This window comes from Eptesicus fuscus, chromosome 18 (genome assembly GCF_027574615.1).
Source record: "Eptesicus fuscus isolate TK198812 chromosome 18, DD_ASM_mEF_20220401, whole genome shotgun sequence".
NCBI lineage: Eukaryota > Metazoa > Chordata > Mammalia > Chiroptera > Vespertilionidae > Eptesicus > Eptesicus fuscus.
The window spans coordinates 44,750,062-44,774,708 of record NC_072490.1 but is presented as its reverse complement, the minus strand read 5'-3'; the positions used below and the strand labels follow the sequence as shown (position 1 = coordinate 44,774,708).

Here is a 24,647-nt window from a genome sequence, read left to right as displayed (position 1 = left end):
CTGGCGGAGACACGAGCACGCGCGCCTGCGGGGAGGATGGAGCCGGAGAGGAAGGGGCGGCTGACGGCCTGGCCGGCGTTCACTGGCAGGAAGGAGATAAAGGTTCCGGAGTGCGCTAAGCACCGGCTCCGACTGCACTGAGCGCCAGTTCCGGGCGAAACCCTGGGAAGCCAGGCGCAGGCTGGGGGAATGAATCTGGGCTGTGGGGCGCAGGCACAGAGGAGCGGGGGAAGGCAGAGCTCCAGAGGCGCGCACGGGAAGGGGCGCAAAGGACGGACTGTTGCCTGCGCCACTGAACTGCCCTAGCGGGAAGGAGACATAAGCTCAGGACCGTGCTGAACCCCAGTTCCGACTGCACTGAACCCCAGTTCCGGGCGAAACCCTGAGAAGCCAGGCGCACGCTGGGGGAATGAATTTGGGCTGTGGTGGCGGAGGCACAGAGAAGCGGCGGCTCCAGACGCGCGCACTGGAAGGTGCGCAGAGGACGGACTTTTGCCTGCGCCACTGGGTGGCCCTGCTGGGAAGGAGACAGGGACGCCAGACTGCGCTGAGACCCAGTTCCGACTACACTGAAGCCCAGTTCCAGGCGAGAATCTGGGAGTCCAGATTCATTAGGGGAGGGACTGGACTGTTTGGCAGTGGGCGAAACTCCAGGGCGCGTTTCTCTCGGGGGTGTTTGCGGGGAATACAGAGGGACACAGACACAGGAGCCTCATAGGGCGGGGCTGACAGGAAGCCAAGGTTGTAGGCTCCACCCTGTAGCTCCGCCCCAGCCAAGCTGAGCAGAAGCTTTTTCCTGCTGAGTGCCTCAGGTAATGGCTGACCCACACTACATTGGAGACCCAGAAACGAGGGCATCTAGTGGTTGGTGTGAGATGACACCAGATTTCAATCACTTGCATAAGGGAGGCATTCTAGAGGCAGACTCAGTGAGCGCCAAGGCATTGCTGCATCAAGACCCGGCCCACAAACATGTCTCCTGCACAGCAACTCTTCCTATATAGACAAAGAGGGTCCTCACGGCCAATTGGCCTGGAGGACAATTCCTCCCAGTGACACCAACAACAATCAAGACTTAACTGTACAAAGGAGGACCAAGATGGAGACATAGGGCGGCAGCCTGATCGTTGCCTACCACAACAATATTGAGACTACGACGGGAGAGCAGAGCAGACACCAGCCAGAAAGACCGGGGGGCTGGCTGAGCAGATGCTCTACAACTAGAATAAAAGAGAGGGGTACGCAGGATGATGCTGATGCCGGTGACCCAAAGTCCACACTTTAAGAACTATGGCTCAGGCGACACAATGGTGGCCTGGAACGTGCTCGGCGCAGTTCCCCCGGCGGTCTCCGGCTGAGGGGACGGCTCCACTCGCTGCCGAGCACGGACAGACGAGCCCCTGGGAGACATGGGGTGGGAGACTCCGTGCTTGCTGACCTCCAAGTCCTTCAAGAATCTCAATGCCCCGAAGTGGCCAGGTGCGTACGCTCAGCGACTGGCCACCGTTGCAGACCCAAGGGCCGACGCAGCGACACCGGACCAGCCCACCGCCGGGCACCGGGCACACCGGAGCCTTGCCGAGCCCGCCGCCCAACGAGTTCTGCGGCAGCCGCCCTGGAGCTCTGAGAAAATGACCGAAGGAATTGCTGAGAGGGAATTGACCAACAGGAATTGGGATCAAGAAGACGAAACCCCGCTGAGACCCGAGTCCAGGCGAGCCTGCGAGCCTCTGGGCTCAGATGTGGTCACACGCCCCTGGGCCTAGGTGAGGCCTCACGCCCCTGGGTTTGGGTGAGGCCACGCGCCCCTGGGTCCAGGTGAAGCTGGATTCCGGGTTCGGGTGAGGCCATGTGCCCCTGGGTCCGGGCGAATCTGAACCCTGGGTCCGGGTGAGGCCGTGGGCCCCTGGATCCGGGTAAGACTGGGTCCCGAGTACGGGTGAGGCCGTGAGCCCCTGGATCCGGGTGAGACCACGCGACCAGGGGACTGAGAGAGGTAACGCGCCCCTGGGTCCGGGTGGCTTCGTGCACCTAGGTCCAGGTGAGGCCACGTGCCCCTGGGTCTGAGAGAGGCCACGCACCCCTGGGTCCGGGCGAGACCATGTGTCCCTGGATCCGGGTGGGGCCTCGTGCACCTAGGCCCGGGTGGGGCCGCGTGCCCCTGGGTCTGGGGGAGGCCAGGCGTCCCTGGGTCCGGGTGAGACCGTGTCTCCCTGGATCCGGGTGAGGCCTCGTGCGCCTAGGCCCGGGTGAGGCCACGTGCCCCTGGGTATGGAGGAGGCCAGGCGTCCCTGGGTCCGGGTGAGACCGTGTGTCCCTGGATCCGGGTGAGGCCTCGTGCGCCTAGGCCCGGGTGAGGCCACGTGCCCCTGGGTCTGGGGGAGGCCAGGCGTCCCTGGGTCCGGGTGAGACCGTGTGTCCCTGAATCCGGGTGAGACCTCGTGCACCTAGGCATGGGTGAGGTCACGTGCCCCGGGGTCTGAGAGGCCAAGTGTCCCTGGGTCCGGGTGAGACCATGTGTCCCTGGATCCGGGTGAGGCCGCGTGCACCTAGACCCGGGTGAGCCCAAGTGGCCCTGGGTCTGGGAGAGGCCAAGCGTCCCTGGGTCCGGGTGAGACCATGTGTCCCTGGATCCGGGTGAGGCCTCGTGTACCTAGGCCCGGGTGAGCCCAAGTGGCCCTGGGTCTGGAAGAGGCCAAGCGTCCCTGAGTCCGGGTGAGACCATGTGTCCCTGGATCCGGGTGAGGCCTGGTGCACCTAGGCCCGGGTGAGCCCAAGTGGCCCTGTGTCTGGGAGAGGCCAAGCATCCCTGGGTCCGGGTGAGACCATGTGTCCCTGGATCCGGGTGGGCCTCGTGCACCTAGGCCCGGGTGAGCCCAAGTGGCCCTGGGTCTGGGAGAGGCCAAGCATCCCTGGGTCCGGGTGAGTCCATGCGTCCCTAGATCCGAGTGAGGCCTCGTGCACCTAGGCCCGGGTGAGCCCAAGTGGCCCTGGGTCTGGGAGAGGCCAAGCGTCCCTGGGTCCGGGTGAGACCATGTGTCCCTGGATCCGGTGAGGCCTCGTACACCTAGGCCCGGGTGAGCCCAAGTGGCCCTGGGTCTGGGAGAGGCCAAGCGTCCCTGGATCTGGGTGAGACCATGTGTCCCTGGATCCGGGTGAGGCCTCGTGCACCTAGGCCCGGGTGAGCCCAAGTGGCCCTGGGTCTGGGAGAGGCCAAGCGTCCCTGGGTCCGGGTGAGACCATGCGTCCCTTGATCCGAGTGAGGCCTCGTGCACCTAGGCCCGGGTGAGCCCAAGTGGCCCTGGGTCTGGGAGAGGCCAAGCGTCCCTCGTTCCGGGTGAGACCATGTGTCCCTGGATCCGGGTGAGGCCTGGTGCACCTAGGCCCGGGTGAGCCCAAGTGGCCCTGGGTCTGGGAGAGGCCAAGCATCCCTGGGTCCGGGTGAGACCATGTGTCCCTGGATCCGGGTGAGGCCTCGTGCACCTAGGCCCGGGTGAGCCCAAGTGGCCCTGGGTCTGGGAGAGGCCAAGCATCCCTGGGTCTGGGTGAGACAGTGTGTCCCTGGATCCGGGTGAGGCCTCGTGCACCTAGGCCCGGGTGAGCCCAAGTGGCCCTGGGTCTGGGAGAGGCCAAGCGTCCCTGGGTCCGGGTGAGACCATGTGTCCCTGGATCCGGTGAGGCCTCGTACACCTAGGCCCGGGTGAGCCCAAGTGGCCCTGGGTCTGGGAGAGGCCAAGCGTCCCTGGATCTGGGTGAGACCATGTGTCCCTGGATCCGGGTGAGGCCTCGTGCACCTAGGCCCGGGTGAGCCCAAGTGGCCCTGGGTCTGGGAGAGGCCAAGCGTCCCTGGGTCCGGGTGAGACCATGCGTCCCTGGATCCGAGTGAGGCCTCGTGCACCTAGGCCCGGGTGAGCCCAAGTGGCCCTGGGTCTGGGAGAGGCCAAGCGTCCCTCGGTCCGGGTGAGACCATGTGTCCCTGGATCCGGGTGAGGCCTGGTGCACCTAGGCCCGGGTGAGCCCAAGTGGCCCTGGGTCTGGGAGAGGCCAAGCATCCCTGGGTCCGGGTGAGATCATGTGTCCCTGGATCCGGGTGAGGCCTCGTGAACCTAGGCCCGGGTGAGCCCAAGTGGCCCTGGGTCTGGGAGAGGCCAAGCATCCCTGGGTCTGGGTGAGACAGTGTGTCCCTGGATCCGGGTGAGGCCTCGTGCACCTAGGCCCGGGTGAGCCCAAGTGGCCCTGGGTCTGGGAGAGGCCAAGCGTCCCTGGGTCCGGGTGAGACCATGTGTCCCTGGATCCGGGTGAGGCCTCGTGCACCTAGGCCCGGGTGAGCCCAAGTGGCCCTGGGTCTGGGAGAGGCCAAGCGTCCCTGGGTCCGGGTGAGACCATGTGTCCCTGGATCCAGGTGAGGCCTCGTGCACCTAGGCCCGGGTGAGCCCAAGCGGCCCTGGGTCTGGGAGAGGCCAAGCGTCCCTGGGTCCGGGTGAGACCATGCGTCCCTGGATCCGAGTGAGGCCTCGTGCACCTAGGCCCGGGTGAGCCCAAGTGGCCCTGGGTCTGGGAGAGGCCAAGCGTCCCTCGGTCCGGGTGAGACCATGTGTCCCTGGATCCGGGTGAGGCCTGGTGCACCTAGGCCCGGGTGAGCCCAAGTGGCCCTGGGTCTGGGAGAGGCCAAGCATCCCTGGGTCCGGGTGAGATCATGTGTCCCTGGATCCGGGTGAGGCCTCGTGCACCTAGGCCCGGGTGAGCCCAAGTGGCCCTGGGTCTGGGAGAGGCCAAGCATCCCTGGGTCTGGGTGAGACAGTGTGTCCCTGGATCCGGGTGAGGCCTCGTGCACCTAGGCCCGGGTGAGCCCAAGTGGCCCTGGGTCTGGGAGAGGCCAAGCGTCCCTGGGTCCGGGTGAGACCATGTGTCCCTGGATCCGGGTGAGGCCTCGTACACCTAGGCCCGGGTGAGCCCAAGTGGCCCTGGGTCTGGGAGAGGCCAAGCGTCCCTGGGTCCGGGTGCGACCATGTGTCCCTGGATCCGGATGAGGCCTCGTGCACCTAGGCCCGGGTGAGGTCACGTGCCCCTGGGTCTGGGAGAGGCTAAGCGTCCCTGGGTCCGGGTGAGACCATGCATCCCTGGATCCGGATGAGGCCTCGTGCACCTAGGCCCGGGTGAGCCCAAGTGGCCCTGGGTCTGGGAGAGGCCAAGCGTCCCTGGGTCCAGGAGAGACCATGTGTCCCTGGAACCAGGTGAGGCCTTGTGCAACTAAGCACGGGTGAGGCCACGTGCCCCTGGGTCTGGGAGAGGCCAAGCGTCCCTGGGTACGGGTGAAGCCAGATCCTGGGTCCGGGTGAGGCCGTGCGCCCCTGGATCCATCCGGGTGAGGCGGGGTCCCAGGCCCGGGTGAGACTACGCGCCCCTTGGGTATGGGTGAGGCCACGTGCCCCTTAGTCCGGGTGACGCCGTGCCCCTGGGTTCGGCCGAGACCAAACCAGAGGGAGTCGGACCTTCATTACCACCATTTGTCCACCATCCAGAGCTGAGGGGTCAGTGCTGACATGTACACATAAGGAACTACTGGACATTGAAATTGGGTCTCAAAAGAACTGTTGGTCCAGGGGGAAGCTCGCTACAGATTGACTCATTTGCCTGTCAGCATAACTATTATTGCTCGTCTCACATTCAGTTCTTATTAGTATATATCTAGTGACATATGATCTCGCTCATCTAGGGGAAATGATGAACAACATAGACTGAGGAACAAGAACAGAACCAGAAGCAAGGAAGCATCGATCGGACTATCGGGCCTCAGAGGGAGGATAGGGGAGGGTAGGGGGAGGGTGGGGGGGAGGGGGAGAGTTCAACCAAAGGACCTGTATGCATGCATATAAGCCTATCCAACGGTTAAGTTCAACAGGGGATTGGGGCATGCGTGGGGAGAGGGGTGGGATGGGAATGGGGGGATGAGGACAAATATGTGACACCTTAATCAATAAAGAAATTAAAAAAAAAAAAAAAAAAAAAAAAAAAAAAAGAAGTTGGTTTTCGGCTCTCAAAAGAAATTTCAATCATTGTGCTGTTGATATTTGGCTCTGTTGACTAATGAGTTTGCCGACCACTGATGTAGAAGGTAAGGGTATAGCTGAGAGGTGACCTGTATTCCATGTCAAGGGGAACTCCTGACCTTCTGCCAATCTTTACTACCCTACAATAGTAGTTAAACCATTGTAATAGTTGATTATAATTGAAAACTTGTCAATTTTTACTTAGCAATAACAACTCCGTTAATGGAGTATTTATAGTGAGCCAGCTTCCATGGAAAGTACTTTATATTCATGGCTTATTTCCCTCTCCTCCATAATGATGCAAGGTAGGCTTCCTCACCACTTAATAGGGGAGGAACCTGAAGGCTGAAAAATGTGCCCGACGTCACACAGCCAGGAAGTGCAGGAGCTGGGGTTCCGCACCGTTTTCACGGTGCCTCTCCTGCAGGAGGCCTTTGTAAAAAGTCAGTTTGGTCATAATGAAGCCTCCAGTTTGCCAGGATTCAACATAATGGCCAGATTGTCAGTCTGGGTCACCCCACTTCACTGCTGCTCCTCCCTCTCTGTTTCCCTGTGTGGCCGGGAGGGTCGTCATTGCCATTAAGGCTCGTGGAATATTTTATCATGAATATGATTGTACTAAAGCCTTTTTATGGTGCCCAATGAAGAGGTTGGGCTGCTGTCCCAAGTCTCTGGAAGGCTTCCTAATTTTTGGCTGTTATTCCAAATTATTGTACAATTAAGCAAATTGTACAATATTTTCCCCACACTTGAGTCAAATATTTTCTTCAGCTTTTCATTCATCTACTCAGAATCTCTCCCAACTACAGAAAGTTTTTTCCTTGCACTGGGTCTATGGGGTTTGCTTTTTTACCATGTTTTTATTTATTATTATTTTTTAATCTTTATTGTTGAAAGTGTTACATATGTCCCCTTTCCCCCCATTGACCCTCCCCCCTCCACCAGCCTTCACCACCCTATTGTCTGTGTCTATGGGTTATGCATATACACATATGAGTTCATTGGTTGATCTATTTCCACCCCCTCCCCTTTCTTCCCTCTGAGGTTTGACAGTGTGTTTGATGTTTCTATGTCTCTGGGTCTATTTTTGTTCATCAGTTTATGTTGTTCATTAGATTCTACATATGAGTGAGAGCATGTGATACTTATCGTTCTCTGACTGGCTTATTTCACTTAGCATAATGCTCTCTAGGTCCATCCATGCTGTTGCAGATGGTAAGAGTTCTTTCTTTTTTATAGCTGCATAGTATTCCATTGTATAAATGTTCCACAGCTTTTTATTCTTTTTTTTATTGGTAAAGGTAATATTTATTTATTTTAATTTCTTCATTGATTAAGGTATTACATATGTGTCCTTATCCCCGCCTTGCTACCCCACCCCCACCCCACCGCTCATGCCCTCACACCCCTGGTGTCTGTGTCCATTGGTTAGGCTTATACGCATGCATACAAGTCCTTTGGTTGATCTCCCCCCCCTTACCCCCCCCACCCTCCCCTACCTTCCCTCTGAGGTTTGATGGTCTGATCAGTGCTTCTCTGTCTCTGGATCTGTTTTTGTTCATCAGTTTATGTTGTTCATTATATTCCACAAATGAGTGAGATCATGTGATATTTATCTTTCTCCAACTGGCTTATTTTGCTTAGCATAATGCTCTCCAGGTCCATCCATGCTGTTGCAAATGGTAGGAGTTCCTTCCTTTTTACAGCAGCATAGTATTCCATTGTGTAGATGTACCACAGTTTTTTAATCCACTCATCTGCTGATGGGCACTTAGGCTGTTTCCAAATCTTAGCTATGGTAAATTGTGCTGCTAAGAACATAGGGGTGCATATATCCTTTCTGATTGGTGTTTCTAGTTTCTTGGGATATATTCCTAGAAGTGGGATCACTGGGTCAAATGGGAGTTCCATTTTTAATTTTTTGAGGAAACTCCATACTGTCTTCCACAGACGCTGCACCAGTCTGCATTCCCACCAGCAGTGCATGAGGGTTCCTTTTTCTCCGCATCCTCGCCAGTACTTGTCGTTTGTTGATTTATTGATGATAGCCATTCTGACAGGTGTGAGGGTGGTACCTCATGGTCGTTTTGATTTGCATCTCTCTGATGATTAGTGACTTTGAGCATTTTCTCATATGCCTTTTGGCCTCCTGTATGTCCACTTTAGAAAACTGTCTATTTAGGTCCTTTGCCCATTTTTAATTGGATTATTTATCTTCCTTTTGTTAAGTTGTATGAGTTTCCTATAAATTTTGGAGGTTAATCCCTTGTCAGCTGTATCATTGGCAAATATGTTCTCCCATGCAGTGGGTTCTCTTGTTTTGTTGACAGTTGCTTTTGCTGTGCAGAAGCTTTTTATTTTGATGTAGTCCCATTTGTTTATTTTCTCCTTAGTTCCCATTGTCCTAGGAGATGTATCCATAAACATATTGCTACGAGAGATGTCTGAGATTTTGCTGCCAATGGTTTCTTCTCTTTTTACTATGTTTTTAATGCGCATTAATCTGAACCAGATTTTGTTTATGTGGTTTTATGTTTACAGCGTCACTGAACTCAGTGTTCACAGTCTTGCTGGTTTTGTCTACTGGTTTTGGTTTTTCTTAGTTAATACCTCTTCATTCTGGAAAATCTGGAAAACAAATGTAGAGAAGTATGAAGTTGGATATGAAAATCATCCATAGTCTCTACCATCCAGGGTGACACCCATTAACATTTTGTGTTTAAATAGGGATCTCCCTTCTCTTACTTAATTCTGCATGTGAGACCTTCCCATTATCAAGTTTTTCTCAAAAAAGAATGTTTTTAGCGACTGTATAATGTTCCATTTTACGGTTACACTGTAATTTATTTCATCCCTATTGTTGGTCATGTTAGGCTATTTCCACAGCGCTGTGCTGCCGAGGGGTTTTCTCCTCCTGTAAATTATCCTAATGAAGGTCCCTCGAGGTGCTATTTGGTCCAAGTAGTTCCGAGATGCCTGCTGTTTGCTAATGAGTGAAAACATATAAATAAACACTGATGGTGGCAGTGCAGATGGTGTAACAAGGATAGCTAACATCCTTTTCCTACTGACCATGTGCCAGCACTTGGCTAAGCCCTTGACATGCTTTTTCTTACCTAATCCTCACTACAACGTTGTGAGATACTGTTACCGCACCCCTCCCACCTATAAGGAAACCGAGACCCAAAGGTCCCCCCGGCTTTCCCAAGGTCCCCCGGCTTCCGAGTGGACTTGAAGCCGTGTCTGTTTGACCTCGAAGCCTGTGTTTACCTAAATCCACGTTGTGTGGCCAGAAGACTGGGCTCAGATCCTATTCCAGCACTTGCCTTGTGCCACTCACTTGAATCCTCTCGTGCTTGGATTTCTCATCTATGAAAAGGGAGCACTACACACGAACCTGCCCCGCGCCTCTCCCAGGATCAGCATGAGGGTCAGTTGTGCCGGAGGCCACACAGCGGGAAAGTGTTGCTTGTCGATTTAAGTTGGATGTTCTAATCGAGCCTCACGTGGGACACTCCTCCACTGGGCTGCTGGAGACCGTTGTCTGGCCCCAGCCACACCCACCGAACATTTTGGCTTAACCCATTGTCGTGGCGACGTAGAAAAGTGTTTTCTTCCTGTAGCCCCTAGCTTCCAGGCCATTTAACAATACACTGTCTGTTACAAAATAGCAATGGGAGGCATCAAGAAGTTCCTGGCTGGAGCTCCCTTTTTGGAGCGTGTTGTCTTTGGCCGGAGAGACCTTCTGTTTTTTTGGAAAAGGCGAGGGAGCACCCTGCTGACCAGGCCGCATTAACAAACCAAATCTGTTCCATCGCGCCTCACCTGCTGGGCTTACATTTCCTCTGACACATGCCCCCACCTGACAGGCTGTCCCCTGTGCACCTGCAGCGCCTTTTCCACACGCCAGCTTGGCACAAACACGAGCACCCGTTTCCTCAGTCGGCATTATCTCTGCCTGTGGTGGCCGTTGTTATTGTAGCTGCTCGTAGTTACGAGCTTTGGGCTTTTGGCTCCTTTGCTAGGCAGCATTCCCTCATGGAAACTCTTGCTTGTCCTGGAACGGTTTTCATTCCAGGCCCAGAGCCCCACCACCATGCCGGGGTGGGGGGTGGGGTGGGGATCTCTCTGTGTGTTTCTGTTTTGTATGCAATTCCTCCCGAGGCTGGTCCCTCTTTCTGAAGTGAGCCCCTCCTGGTCACCATAGACCCCTGCTTCTCACCCCAGGGGACAGCCAGCAATGTGTAGCGATGTGTAGGTTGTCATAACCGGGGCGGGGCACTACTGGCATCTAGCGATCAGCGGGAAGGGTACTGCGGAACATCCTATAATCGCAGGACAGCCCCTCACCAGAAGGAATTTCCTGGTCCAAAATGTTAGTAGGTGGCAAGGGTGAGAAATAGCCTGAAACTCCCCCGTTTGGGTACATGCACCCCACACTTGAGTCTTACCCTAGAGGAAGCAGGGTAGGCTCTTGGTTAAAAATTGGGGGGTGGGGGGAGAGGTTGGACTGAAATAGACCAGACCTACGTGTCATTCTGAGTTCACCATTGACCTGGGTTTAAATTCTGGGGCACTATTCATTCGCTGCGTGACCTTGAGCAAAGTGTCACCCTCTCCGAACCTCCAGTTTCCGCATGTGCAAAACAGGGCTAGGACTCCTTACCTTGGGGGTACAGCAGGGCTCTACAGCTCCCCTCACAGTGCCCAGCACATACCTCCTGCCGTTCATTCATTAGGCACCCTCTCTGAGCCTCAGTTTCCTTATCATAAAATGGGAATCAATCCCCACCTCGCAGGGCGGTTGTGAGGATCGGAGAGAACTCACCAGAAGTGCTAAGCATGGGAGGCACATAATGGCCCGTGTGTGACATACATGGTGAACATCATCCCGTCCCTTCCCCTTAGTTCCCAAGCCCAGCAATCACCCAGGAAACACAAAACGAGGAATTCTTAGCAACAGAGCTCACCTGGTATGACTCACATCTCTTTCTTCTTCAAACTGCAGCAGAAGAAAATCTCCAACTCTCTGGGAGTTGTCAATAAATACATGAAAATATGCCCGATCTTACATTCAAAACATGAAATGGAAATGAAGGAGGTATAGTTGTTTTTCCTGTTAGGTTGATAATAATGTCCTGTTGCTGAGAGTCTGGAAACAGTGTACTGTCCCTTCCTGGGACAGGCTGTTTGGAGGTCACCTTGGCAGTACATAGCAAATGTTAAAATGTTGATTTTCTTCAACAGGGACTTCTAGTAAGCAATCTGCCTCACAGAAATGCCAGCACAAATACGTAAAGGATGTTCACGGAGGCACTTTTTATAATAGCCAGACACGGGAAAGGATCTAAATGTCCATCCGTTGGACTTAGTTTGCATCCATGTGGTCCACCCAGATATGGGATACTAACTCGGCAGCCGTTAAAAAAAAAGAGTGAGCCCCGGCCAGGTGGCTCCGTTGATTGGACCATTGTCCTGTACGGCAAGCTGCGGGATCAGTTCCTGGTTGGGGCACATACCTACATTGGAGCAGATACCTAGATTGCAGGTTCCATTCCTGGTTGGGGTGCATACAGGAGGCAACCGATTGATGTTTCTCTCACATTTCTCTCTCTCTCTCTCTCTCTCTCTCTCTCTCTCTCTCTCTCTTCCTTCACTTCTCTCTCTTTCCTTTCCTCCCTTCCTCTCTCTTCTCTAAAATCTCAGGTGAGGATTAAAGAAAAAACAAAGAATGAGTGACTTTGGGTGATGGAATGTTTTGGAACTAGATAAAGATGACAGTTGCACAACATTGTGAATATACTAAAGGCCACTGAATTGCTCACTTGAAATATTGTTCATTTTATGTTGTGTGAAGTTTCACCTCAATAAATTCTTATTATTATTATTTTTGGTAATCCTCACCCAAAGATATTTTTCCATGGATTATTTTAGAGAGTGGAAGAGAGGAAATGGAGGCAGGGGAGAAACGTCAATGTGAGAGACACATCAATCGGTTGCCTTCTGCACAAGCCCTGACGAGGGCTGGGGATCGAACCTGCAACCCAGGTATGACCAGTAATCGAACCCGAGACTCTTCAGTGCAAGGGCCAACACTAACCACTGAACACACAGGCTAGGACGATAAATTATTATTTTTTTAAAGTCAGTCTTTCATACTAACATGGAAAGACATTGTTAAATGAAAAGATAAAACTTTCTGTTTTCTGTGAATGTTAGCAACTGGGAAGAAAAGGTTTGACAAGATCTAGAACAAACTTAATAGCATTTACCTCTGCTAAGTGGACTTGAAAATTGAGAGGATTTGTACTTAATTCTTTTGGGTTTTGTGGGTTTTTTTTACACATTTCTTTTTTTTTTTAATTCTTTATTGTTGAAAGTTTTACATATGTCTCCTTTTGTCCCCATTGACCTCTCCCCGCCCACTCCCACCCCCCAGCACATGCCCCTAACACCCATGTACTTAATTTTATATACTTTGTAACGTATGAAAATTTAAAGTTAGCATAAATTACTTTCCAACTGTTGGTGGGGAGGGGGATTTTGAAGTTGGTCAGGCACTAACAGGTGGGCGGTTGATTCTCTCAAGTGAAAGTGGAAAATGTCTTTCATTTGAATCTGCTTTTTTGTGTGTTCTCTCTCTGCTCTTTAACTCTCCTTCCCCCCAGGCTGGGATCAGAACCACTAACGGAGATGAGTGGGTTATTTGATGACTCACTTTGCTTGTTTTGACCTTTCCGTGCCTGTGGCTAATTGATTCTGCGTGCTGGGGAGCTGCAGCATTAGTCTGCTCCCTCTCTTAGAGGGCCTGTTTTCAGGACATCACAAGGATTCATGAGATACCATTAGTGAACTGCGTATTTGGAGCAAGTACTTTCTTGACCAGCCGTGGGCTGGTCCAGCAGTCGTGAGCTCGAGCTGGTTAATGAGCCCAGCACTCAGGGAGGCCATGCCAGCCTAAGGAGCTGTGTTGCTACTTGCAGGCAGAGCTGGCTTCCTGCTGGTAACACCCTGAGGCCCCTTGGAAATTTCTTTTTACATTTTTTCACTTACTCGTTTTTCTTGAATTATAAAAATGTGTAAACTAGAATAAAAATTACCTATAATGTAGTCAGGTAAAAAAAATAGAGTTTTGTGGCATCCTCTTTATATCTTTGCTCATGTGCATTTTTTTATGATCATAAATTGTTCATCTACCGATATTTTAAAAAAAAATTTTTGTTGATTTCAGAGATGAAGGGGGAGAGATAGAAACATCCATGATGAGAGGGAATCATGGATTGGCTGCCTCCTGCACACGCCACACTGGGGATCAAGCCCACAACCCAGGCATGTGCCCTGACCATGAATTGAACTGTGACCTCTTGGTTCCTAGGTCAACACTCAACCATACCAACCGGGCTCATATACTGATTTAATCTTGTTTTTGCATAGAAGGGATTTTCAGCTGTTAAAATTTTCTGTTAAATTAGCTCAGAATTGTCTTAATGACTACATAATATTCCATTAAGCAGATGAGTTATACCTTATTTAGCAATGTCCTCATGTGAATAGTTGTCTTAAAAATTTCTTTTGTAGCCCTAACCAGTTTGGCTCAGTGGATAGAGCATCATCCTGCGGACTCAAGGGTCCCGGGTTCAATTCCGGTCAAGGGCATGTACCTTGGTTGCAGGCACATCCCCAGTAGGGGGTGTGCAGGAGGCAGCTGGTTGATGTTTCTCTCTCATCGATGTTTCTAGCTCTCTATTCCTCTCCCTTCCTCTGTGTAAAAAATCAATAAAATATATATATTTTTTAAATTTCTTTTGTAAATTTTGTTGAATCTCAAAATATTTGGAAGCTACCTCATAATGTCTTAGCGAGGATGACACATATGTCACATATAAAATCAGTTCTTGCCCTCAGTAAATCTATCATTCAGAGCAGGTGACCACTAAGTATAATAAAATGTGATTGTTACTGTATCAGCAATATGTCCAAATTGCTCTAGGAGAGCATGGGAGAACATTGGTAAAGCCTTCCTAGAGGAGATGTTTGAGTTATATCTTGAAGACAGTCAGGAATTAACTAGGTAAGAAATGGGAGAAAAGCTTTCTAGAAAGAAAAGACTTCTTGAAAGATGGCAAAGCATGATGCATTTAGGGAATGGCAGATAGTCTACTAGGGCTAGAGATACCATAGTAGGGCTAGAAAATTGGTGAGTTGCAGGAAGTGATACTATATACATGTATGCTCTGGTCAGATTATAAGAGGCGTTCTGTACCACACTGAAGAGTTGGAAATTTATACTGAAGGCCATAGATAGGTGGCCACAGCCATGGCAGGGAGCACTTCCTAAGTAAGACTGTGAGGTGTTTTATTGATGTTGTTTGTTTTTTAATATTTCTTATTGATTTCAGAGGTGAAGAGAGAGGGGGAGAGAGAAAGAGAGAGAAGCATCAATGATAAGAGAATCATTGGTCAGCTTCACACCCCCTACTGGGGATTGAACCTGCAATTCGGGCATGTGCCCTGACCAGGAATCAAACCGTGACCACCTCCTGGTTCACAGATCAATGCTCAACCACTGAGCCACGCTGGCCAGGCAAGAATGTGGTTTTTGAGCACAGCAATACCTCATTGCTTTACCAAACTTTCTAATAAATGTTTTGAAATCTAGGCTGCAGGCTGAATATGATGCACATAGCTTTCTTCTTGATCACTTGTATTTGTCAAGAGAAAGCACTGTGGTAGCATGTTTCAGCCATAGGGGTGCATTTTGGATGGTTAGACCACCCCAAAGTCTACTTGGAAAATAACTCGGGGACAGGCATCATTTGCTTGATATTTAGTATGTGCATTAGTTGGTACTTTTAAGTTGACAGAACCTTAGCTGAGATGAATGCAAACAGAAAGGAAGATGTATTAGCCCCTTCGTCTAAGACTGGCTCTTCCTGGCTTCAAGCACAGTGGGATCCGGGCACTCTCACTGTGTGGGTAAAGCTTGTTCCCTCCTCCACGCCCTCCATTGGTGTCTCTCTCTCCATCCTTCATTCTGTGTCCCTTTATTCCTTCCTGTATCAGACCGACTCTTCTCTGTGACCAGAGAGAGTAGCTGCAAAAAATGTCTGCTTATGTTAACTCTTGGAGCTCCCCATCCCAAAAGAATAAAGAGTCTTTCACTCTTTCTCCCATGATTCATGAAATTTCAGGGACTCACAGGCCCCTTCCAGAACCAGGGTGGAGTACTCCGACTGGTCAGTTCTGGGGGAGCCCAGCCACAGTAAGTGAGATAGAATTGCAAGGAGAGTGGGATTCTGTTCCTAGAAGGAGGAGGAGAGTAGGAGTAGAATTCTTTAAGGACATCTACTACTGTTAATTGCTGTTCTTCTGGAGAGTGGAAATGTTTAATGGAAAAAAGTAGACCCGTCGCTTGTCTGAGAGCGGCCTTTGTGCATGTTCTTGTGTTTATCCAGATCGTGGATACTCCCCGCACGTGCGGGAAAGTGGCCCCTTGCCCAATTTTCCTTAGCACGTAGGCTCAAGACAATGCCCTCCTTCCCAAAAGGCCTCTGGCATTGTCCTCTCTTTCTTGCAGATGTCTGATTTATGTTCTGTCGGGGACAGGAAGCTGCTCAAGTGATCCACCCAGTCCTGCTGCCCCCGTGACGGTTTGTTTTTCTCATTGTTCAGCGTTCCATTAGCTTCCGCAGCGAGAGCCGTCCTGACATCCTCGCCCCCCGGCCCTGGTCCAGAAATGCCGCCCCCTCGAGCACCAAGCGGCGAGACAGCAAGCTGTGGAGTGAGACCTTCGACGTGTGCGTCAATCAGATGCTTACCTCCAAGGAAATCAAACGTCAGGAGGTAGGCTTGGGGCCCACGGAGTTGGCGCTGTGCCTGGCAGCAGGTGCACTGCAGGTCTACACCCCTCCTTCAAACAATTCTCCTTGGCATTTGTAGAAGGAGGACAAATGGGGGTGTCAGACCTTTTAAGGAACCGAGAAACCAGCATTCAGCTGGGTGGGTGTGGCCCCCACTTAAAAAAGAAACTGATGTGAACATCTGAATTTACAAAGAAGGTGGATTGGGACGTGTCTATTTTGGATCCTAGAATTCACAAAAATAATCATAATCACTTAGTAATATTTTGATAGCAACTCCTATAATATTTTAAAATATTCAGTTAATGAAACTTTGAGTGATTCAGTGTTGTGGAAAACTTCTCTAGGGAATGCAGTTAATTTCGTTCCCTATAAGTTTTCTGTATCAATAGCCCTAAATGGCTATGGTCATATTACCCTTTATGGAGAGTTCATCCCGTACCAGGCTGTGCTGAATACTTCAAATGTGCATCATCTCGTGAAATCCTTAGAATTTCTATTTTTAAGGTAAACTTGACCTTGGAAAAGGGAGTACTTGAAAACTTTCTAGGTTTTTGACTCAGCAATTCTTTTCTAGGAATCTATCTGCCAGGCACACTTATGCACAGATGAAAAGATGTATGTGTGAGCTTATTCATCACGGTAATGTTTAGAACAGTGTCAGAATCAGCCTGAACATCTATTACCAGGGGCTCGTTAAATAATGAATGTCCATACATGGAATTCTGTGTAGCTGTAGAAACACACAAAAAGTGCTGATATGTATGAATGGCTAAGTGGATAAAGCAAAGCACAAAATAGGGTGAAGGGTGTGCTACTATTTATGTGAAGGAAGAAGGAAGGAAAAATGAATGTATGTGTGTATATGTTATTTTCTTTTAAAACCATAAAACATAACCCACACCTGTAACCTATATGTTCGTGTTCATCAATGTCACCCCAATCAACTTAATTAATTAATAATTTTTTAAATTTAAAAACACACAATACAACATTTCTGGAAGCAAGGAACACAAGGAACTGGTAACATTGTTGCCTCCTTGGAGGAGAACTGGGTGGTTGGAAGGAGGTGAGAGGGGTAGTTTTCAGCAAGTATAAATGTGTGCACTCTAACTTTTGAACCTAGTCAATGTATTATCTATTTTAAAATGAGTAAATAAAGCATTTATTTGCACTTAAAAAATCCTGTGAGGAAATATGGCAAGATCTTAATGATGTTTAAGGAGATAATATGGGAATTCAAAAAATGTTTTCTTTATACTTTTCTGTGTTTCCCAAGTGTTACTAGTGTGCATGTATTACTTGTACAGCCTGAGAGTGGGAAGGAAGGAGGGAAGGACTGGTTCTGCAAGTGAGAAAATTAGCAAGGCACGGTGGGCACCAGAAATCGGCAGAGCCAGCTTCTGAACCCAGGCCCTGTCCTGTTCCAATGCCCTCGGTCTTCACGGTGACACTGTGTTGCCCCCCACAGATAACTGACTGTGGCCTCTGCCCCCGTGGAGTCCTGTGACTTTCCTCCTCTGGGGTCACATTTGGTCAGACAGTCAGGCTACGCACGTGAGCTCTAGTAAAACAGGCGTGCAAGGTGAGGAAGGCCCACGTAAAGGCTCTCGAAGGATGCTGTGCCAGTGCACTTCCTGGTTCTGTAGTTACGTAAGATGCCACCATTCGGGGAAGCTGAAAAGGCCGTGTACCGGACTTCGCTGTACTATTTGCTTAACTTCACATGTGAGTCTGTATTTCAAAATAAAAGATTAAACAAAATAGAGGAGCAGGAGGGCATGGCGTCAAGGCCTTACTGGGCCTCGGAGGGACACGGTGTACTGGCCCCCAGCCCGTGTCCAGCTCCGCCAACCCCAGGGATGGAGGGGTTCTCCACCCAGCTCACTTCTGCCCTGTCATCTGAAAGAGACGTAGGAGTCCCCGAGCTAGCCCCACAAACACGCGGTCTTTTCATAATGTGATGTTTGCCACCGTTTAGACTCCCAGAGGAGAGTGAAAGAGCGTTCTGCACACCATAGCTTGTAAATTATGATGGCTTCATAGAGCCAGATTAGACACGGTCCCTTTACGCACTCGAGCGCATAGCCGGCTCCTGTAATTTTATTTATGGTACCGTGTAGGGCTGCAAAGTAATTGAGAATGAATTAACTTCACCAGACATTTAGAGCGATAAAATATTAGACTCTTCCTATAATTCCAGCCTCAGGACAAGTAGCTGATAGGAAAAGCTTTCCGTTGAGGTGCACCTTGTGTTGAGCAGAAGCAAGACAAATTGTGATGGCCCAGTTAATAATGCTGCCACATCCATCCCTGAGAGCAGGCCCTGAATCCTTCACTATGATTGCCACTCACCACAAACTCGCATCCATGGCTCAATCTGTAATGATTTCACCTGAAATAGTTTCCTCTTGTTTGGCTGCATCAGAGTTCTACAACATGAAAGACAACTTGTTGGATTGGAAACGTATGTTGGAGCCCTTTTATCCCACAAACAGATAAGCACATTATACAGAAGTTTTGCAAAATCTTTCCTTTGTAGGTTTTGGCCACTCGATACATTTGCTGCAGGTCAATTTGACTTTTTAAGAATCCTTTAAAAATGCTTAAGAAATAAGTAGATTTGGAGCTTTGAGCGCTGGAACCAGCACTGTTTGAATTTGGTCTCATTAATGAGCTATTTCAGTGGATGTATTTTATCTTCCCTCGCAGGCGATCTTTGAGCTCTCCCAAGGAGAAGAAGACTTGATAGAGGACTTGAAATTGGCAAAAAAGGTAAATTTAAATCCAGTGGTCATGTGAGTCACCCCGTGTTTTTCCCCCTCTAACTTCACAATTCTAAGGTCGTCTTTCTGAGCACTCTTTTTATGACTAAGGTCATCCAAAACTGAGAAGAACCTGCACAAACCAAGCAGTGGGGGAAATGGCTCAAAACAAGAAGGCTCTCTGGACCTGGCACCTCGAAGGGCTCTCCTCTGCATGCCTCTAGTGCGTCTCAGAGAATACTTCAGTTTAATCAGAAAGTTGGTGGAGGCCTGGCTTTACATATGTTTTGTGGTCCTAGAAGTTGCACGTGCAGGGCCTCCTTACCCACGGGAGAGAAAGTGTAGATGGTCTGAAACTGGAATTGTGTGTTAGAAATAGTCATTTGAATCTCATAAGTGGATAATATGGTTAAGTGAGTCACTTGTGTACTATCATGTAAGTTAGGGTCTTTTATATGGAAATTCATTTTTTTAGTCACATTGTGTGTAGGAAGGTGGATGAAACCCATGTCTTGTAGCCAATGTAGTCTTTTTTTTTTTTAATCCTCACCTGAGGATATTTTTCCCATTGATTTTTTAGAGCAAAAGGAAGGGAGGGAGAAAGGGGGAGAGAGAAAGAGAGAAATAGTAATGTGAGAGAGACACATCAATTGGTTGCCTTCTGCACCTGCCCCGACTAGGGCTGGGGATCAGACCTGCAACCCAGGTATGTGCCCTTGACTGGGAACCGAATCCAGGACCCTTCGGTGCATGGGCCAGTGCTCTAACCACTTAGCCACACCAGTCTGGGCTTGAACTATTTTTTAAACATATATTTAACTTTCCATGTGTTTTTCTTATCTTCCCAATTAGCTTTATAAATCTTGAAGGCAGGGACTGTGCCATCTGAGTCTTTGTATTCTATTACAATACCCTGGAAATAATTGGGTGTTCTCGTGGGTTAATTATCATTAATAAGAGGTGGTAATAATGTTAAATTTTAAAACATGCAAATCAAATCTGCTCTATATTTAGGATTTGCGCCCTTTCCTAGATGTACGATACAGGAATTTAAAAAAAAATCTACTTAGGTTTATCAACAACCACAAAAGACTCAAGGCAATGCTGGACTCCAGTCTGCTCCAGCCACACCCATCTGCTGTTTCTGCAGCATTATGGGAGAACTTGTTGGGGAGAGCCAAATATTTTGTTATTCTCAGGGCCTCGCAGAAGCCATTTACATTAACAACTTACTTCCTCCGAGTTTAAATGTTTGCTTCCATCTCTTGTGGTTCTTGCGCAGGCCTATCACGACCCCATGCTGAAACTCTCCATAATGACAGAACAGGAGTTGAATCAGATTTTTGGAACACTGGACTCTCTGATTCCTCTACATGAAGGTATAATTTTGTTCCCAGGATGAGTTGTGACTTGTAGCCTTAATTGAGCTGCCTTATACAAGTCATGATTATGTAATAATGTGAGTAACCCAGAACCTACCTCCAGCCTCCTTCATATTTGAGTGCCTAACAAAATAAGCGTTCTGTTTGTTTACCAGAGCTCCTTAGTCAGCTTCGAGATGTCCGGAAGCCTGATGGCTCAACTGAACACGTCGGTGCCATCCTCGTGGGCTGGGTAAGAAAAGTTCTCTGGTCTTAGTTGAAGATAAATTTCAATCATTTAAATGGAGTTCCATATTAGCTAGACTTTTCTTATTATTAGCAAACACTGATTTCACACCAGAAACAAAACAGCAAATTCCTTGTAAAATTTATCATTATAGTTAGGCTGTATCTCTTCGAAGCAGGGAAACAATTTTTTTCTTACTACACATTTACTGCATTTAAAGATAACATGCCCTTTTTTTCAATAAAATAAAGTAGCATTAGTTAATGTTCTATTCAGGCCAATTATAATACAACTATTACCAATTCTATTCCAGTACAAATTTAGGGACATATTCCTATCCATCATGATAAAAAAAACACTTTTAAATATATTTTTAAAATATATGTTTATATTGATTTTTTAAGAGAGAGAGGAAGAAAGAGAGAGAAACATTGAAGAGAGAGAAACATCCATCAGTTGCCTCCTGTAAGCACCCGATCAGGGATTGAACCGGAAACCAGGGTAGGTGCCCTGATGGAGAATCAAACCTGTGACCTTTTGGTTCATGGGTTTAAGCTCAACCACTGAGCAACACTGGCCAGGGCCTTAAAAAAGCTTTTATTCAGGCTGTCAAAAACCTCTTATAGCCAAATGTAGTTTCATAAACAAGGTGATGACTAAATGTAGTTGTTGTTTAGCATATATCTGATTCTAAGTGACTTCATAGGAGAGCTGGATAGAATGCTGACCTTCGTCTCAATACTGTATAACCCCTTTCCTTTCCGAATTGAAGAGATCAGCTGTGACCTTAGATCAGGGCTTCTAAATTCATGGTCCTGGGCTGAATGTGTGTTTCATTGGGTCCATAAGGTGGTTGTTGATTTGGCTGATTTGTTTTAGACCAGGCATGTACTCTCTATTTTGCCACAGTCCCCATCTCTCCTGTGGCATGCTTCTGTTTCTGTCTGTGAATGCTTATGTCCTACCCCAGTCCCAGGTGTTTTCCATTTGTTATGAACCAGGTAGTGAAAGCAGAGTTCACTGATGACTTCCTCCAGGCGGGATTAGGTCTCTCATCCTTCCGATCCACACAGTGATCTAGAACAGGAGTGGGGAACCATTTTTCCGCCAAGGGCCATTTGGATATTTATAGCATCATTTGCAGGCCATACAAAATTACCAACTTAAAAATTAGCCTGCTCTGTTTGGTCAAATATTTAATTAACTCACCCCAAATATTTAATTAAATCATTTGGGCCAGACCCAATGATTTTGAGGGCCTTATATGGCCCCCAGGCTGGATGTTTCCCACCCCTGATCTAGAAAATAGGCAGATATGCCCTAACTGGTTTGGCTCAGTGGATAGAGCGTCGGCCTGTGGACTCAAGGGTCCCAGGTTCTATTCCGGTCAAGGGCATGTACCTTGGTTGCGGGCACATCCCCAGTAGGGGGTGTGCAGGAGGCAGCTGATTGATGTTTCTCTCTCATCAATGTTTCTAACTCTCTCTCCCTCTCCCTCCTTCTCTGTAAAAAATCAATAAAATATATTTTTAAAAAAAAAAAGAAAAGAAAATAGGCAGATACTGCCACAACAGCAAGTATTAGGGTCATCCACTGTTTGGAGAATGTTGTGAAGGTTATGAATTCTACTCTCACCATGTGAGTTCTCTTTATCCAGTTCCATTTCCATTTGTCTTTTAGCCTTCCTAAAACCTTCTGGTTCCTAAGTTTTGACATTGACCTCTTATATTAACTTATGCTTCTCAATTACTGCCTTGATCCAGAAACTTGGAGGGTTTCATGACTTAGCTACCGTTAGTTCGGGAGTCAATTTTAGCAGTGAGGCTGAAATATCCCAAGGGCATCTGAAAGGCAAGCAATGTTCTCATATGAATAATTTAGAAAATGTGCTTGAATATTTCAGGAGAGGTCATTCATCTTATATTTTTGACTTTCATTTTATTATAAGCTGTGGAAGATGTTTTAACTTCTTCAGCTCACAAAGAAATTTCTCTAAAGAGAGCCAGACAGCTGGAGACAGAGAAGGTGCGATGAGAAGAGAGGGGGTGCTCACTGTGCTTACACTTCTGAGTCTGCGGGCTGCGTTGATTGGAGCTAGGGGGCCAGGGAGACCCCACTCCAGAATCAGCGTGGTGACCGCTGTTTCCGATGAGATGGCAACATAGGACTGCGTGGTTTCCTTAGACACCAACATACAAATTGTCCGTTTGTATCAGAAGGAAAAAAGTACAGGCATTTGCCTTGTTATTAATTTTTTTTTCTGAAAGAAATGTTTGTCACTTTTATTAGAAAATTGGTTTGCTCTAGGGGTAGCTTTTGCAGTCCTTTCGGCCCATTGCTATCTGCATCCTTCAGGCATCAAGTGGGACTTGCAGCTTGAGGAGCAGCCTAAAATTGAACAACTGGCCCGTTGTGACCAGACCTCATAGAAACGGTCCTTGTTTATCAGGCCGACGAGCTGCTAAATGTTTTCCCTCTTTAACTGCAGATGTGTCCGTGCGAGTGGGAACTGTAAACCAAAGGGAACATCTGTTTGAGTTCTGGTCTTTTTAACAGAACAAAATAAACATCTTAGTGGACTTTGAATGAGAAAAGTCAGAGCCCATTTGACCCATGAAAAATTGATTTATTCCCGCCAAAAGAAAAAGAGGGGGCGGGGAACCCTTTTAAACAAGTGAGCCTGCCAAGTGGGTTAGCCCTGACCAGTCCTTTTGACCTTTGAATGAATCAATTACTTTTACTTTGAAGGCCTTACAGGAGTGGTGGGGTTTTTTTGGGGTTTTTTCAGGGAACCTCCCTGGGTACTGAGGATCAGTCTCCCGGAGGGGTCAGCCTGCTCTCATCAGCCTCCCATCATAAAGAAACAACTTCCCAAGTGACTTACCTTTACACTAACGCTTTTTTTCAGTAATAATTTATAAGCTCTCCCAGGCACAAGTTCTCGTGTTAATTTGGGTTCTAATTCAATATTAATTCCAAGGAGAGAGGCAGGGCACATGAAAGCAGAAATATAGATTTGTTCTGTGTCACTTTTCACACTGTTAGGGAGATAGAAGGAATGTCTTAAAAAAGAGTTTCCCTTATGAATTCTTTCTTGATCGTCTGTTTAAAGAGATGGTGAGTTCAGAGCTCTGCAGGTGGGATGGGGGAGGGAACACGCTCAGACTGGTTTTGTCTCCAGCTGAGCATGTAGTCTTGCTTCTGTAAACCACAGTTTCTTCCATAAAAATACTCTAGGGGTAAATAATAATAATAGCTGGTACTTACTGACTCTTAACCAGGAGCCACGTTCGTGCTACACTCTTTATCTGCTTATTTAACTAAAGGAGAGGAGGACATTAGTCTATGCATTTTGTAAGTGGAGAAACTGAGGCTCAGAAAGGTCACCTGACTAGTCGCAGCCTGAGTTAAGGCTTTGAAATGATTCTCCCCGATCCCAGTGTGTCCTCTTCACCGCTGTGTTGTCGGTCCCCTCTCACATTTCGTATAGGTACACGTGGATGTAATTGGGAACCAAGATGTGTACATCCTTCGTTTCCTGTCCAGCTATAGATCACTTGTGGCCTTTTCTAGTCAGTGGACTGCGCCAGATAGCCTTGCAGGTCATGCCCAGGAAATGAGCACCCTGTCAGGTGTGAACACAGGACCAGAGCCTGATTTGGTTGCCATGGCAGCAGGGGCGGCAGGATCACAGAGAGTAATGGCTCACTGGGCAGTGAGCAGCAGGGTCTTTGGGGCCTCCTCACTAGTTCACATCCGATGGTTACTGCTGGTTCCTTTCTCTGTAATGACCACATCAGGCATTTCCAAGTCTCTTTAAAAGGCGAGGAAGTGGGAATGAAATTGAGAGTGCCTGAGGCTCCTTTTAATTAACTCTGAAAATCTAAATTACAACCCACAAACCACATCTGCTGTGTGTGTGTGTGTGTGTGTGTGTGTACATACGCGTGCGCGCACCAGTTATTACCTTCACATACAAGGTTAAGGAAAGAATTTCTGCAACTCTTATTAACACAAATAGAGGTTTTTCATAACATGAAAGGAAGGTAGGCATTTCCAAGGAATATCAAACTCAACAGTGAACTTTTTAAACGTTGCTTCCTTGGTATCCTTTTTTGGTTTCAGTCACTGAGAAAATAATTTCAGTAAGAGGGGTAAAAGAAGCAGCAAAATATTTAAAGTTTGACCCATGGTTCAGATGCTGCCACAACTTATTTTTAAGCCGTGTTCCCAAACAATCAAATATTTCCTAATCTGGTAATGCATTGAACATTCATTTATTTGTTAATTCAGAATACAAACTGCTGTATAGTAGGCCCAGTGCGAAGTGCTGAGGATACAGAAACAAAAGACTCCCTTGCCCC

General features: G+C 48.4%; 1 protein-coding gene across 2 annotated transcripts in view; it reads left to right on the top strand.

Moving 5' to 3' along the window:
* ARHGEF3 (Rho guanine nucleotide exchange factor 3) overlaps positions 1-24,647 on the top strand; it is a 260,975-nt gene that overhangs the window by 220,310 nt on the left and 16,018 nt on the right. For both annotated transcript variants that reach the window (XM_008146317.3, XM_008146318.3), the window contains 4 exons: positions 15,723-15,893; positions 18,623-18,685; positions 19,958-20,054; positions 20,213-20,289. In XM_008146317.3, the coding sequence (XP_008144539.3) occupies positions 15,723-15,893; positions 18,623-18,685; positions 19,958-20,054; positions 20,213-20,289 (408 nt within the window). The remainder of the gene's footprint in view (positions 1-15,722; positions 15,894-18,622; positions 18,686-19,957; positions 20,055-20,212; positions 20,290-24,647) is intronic.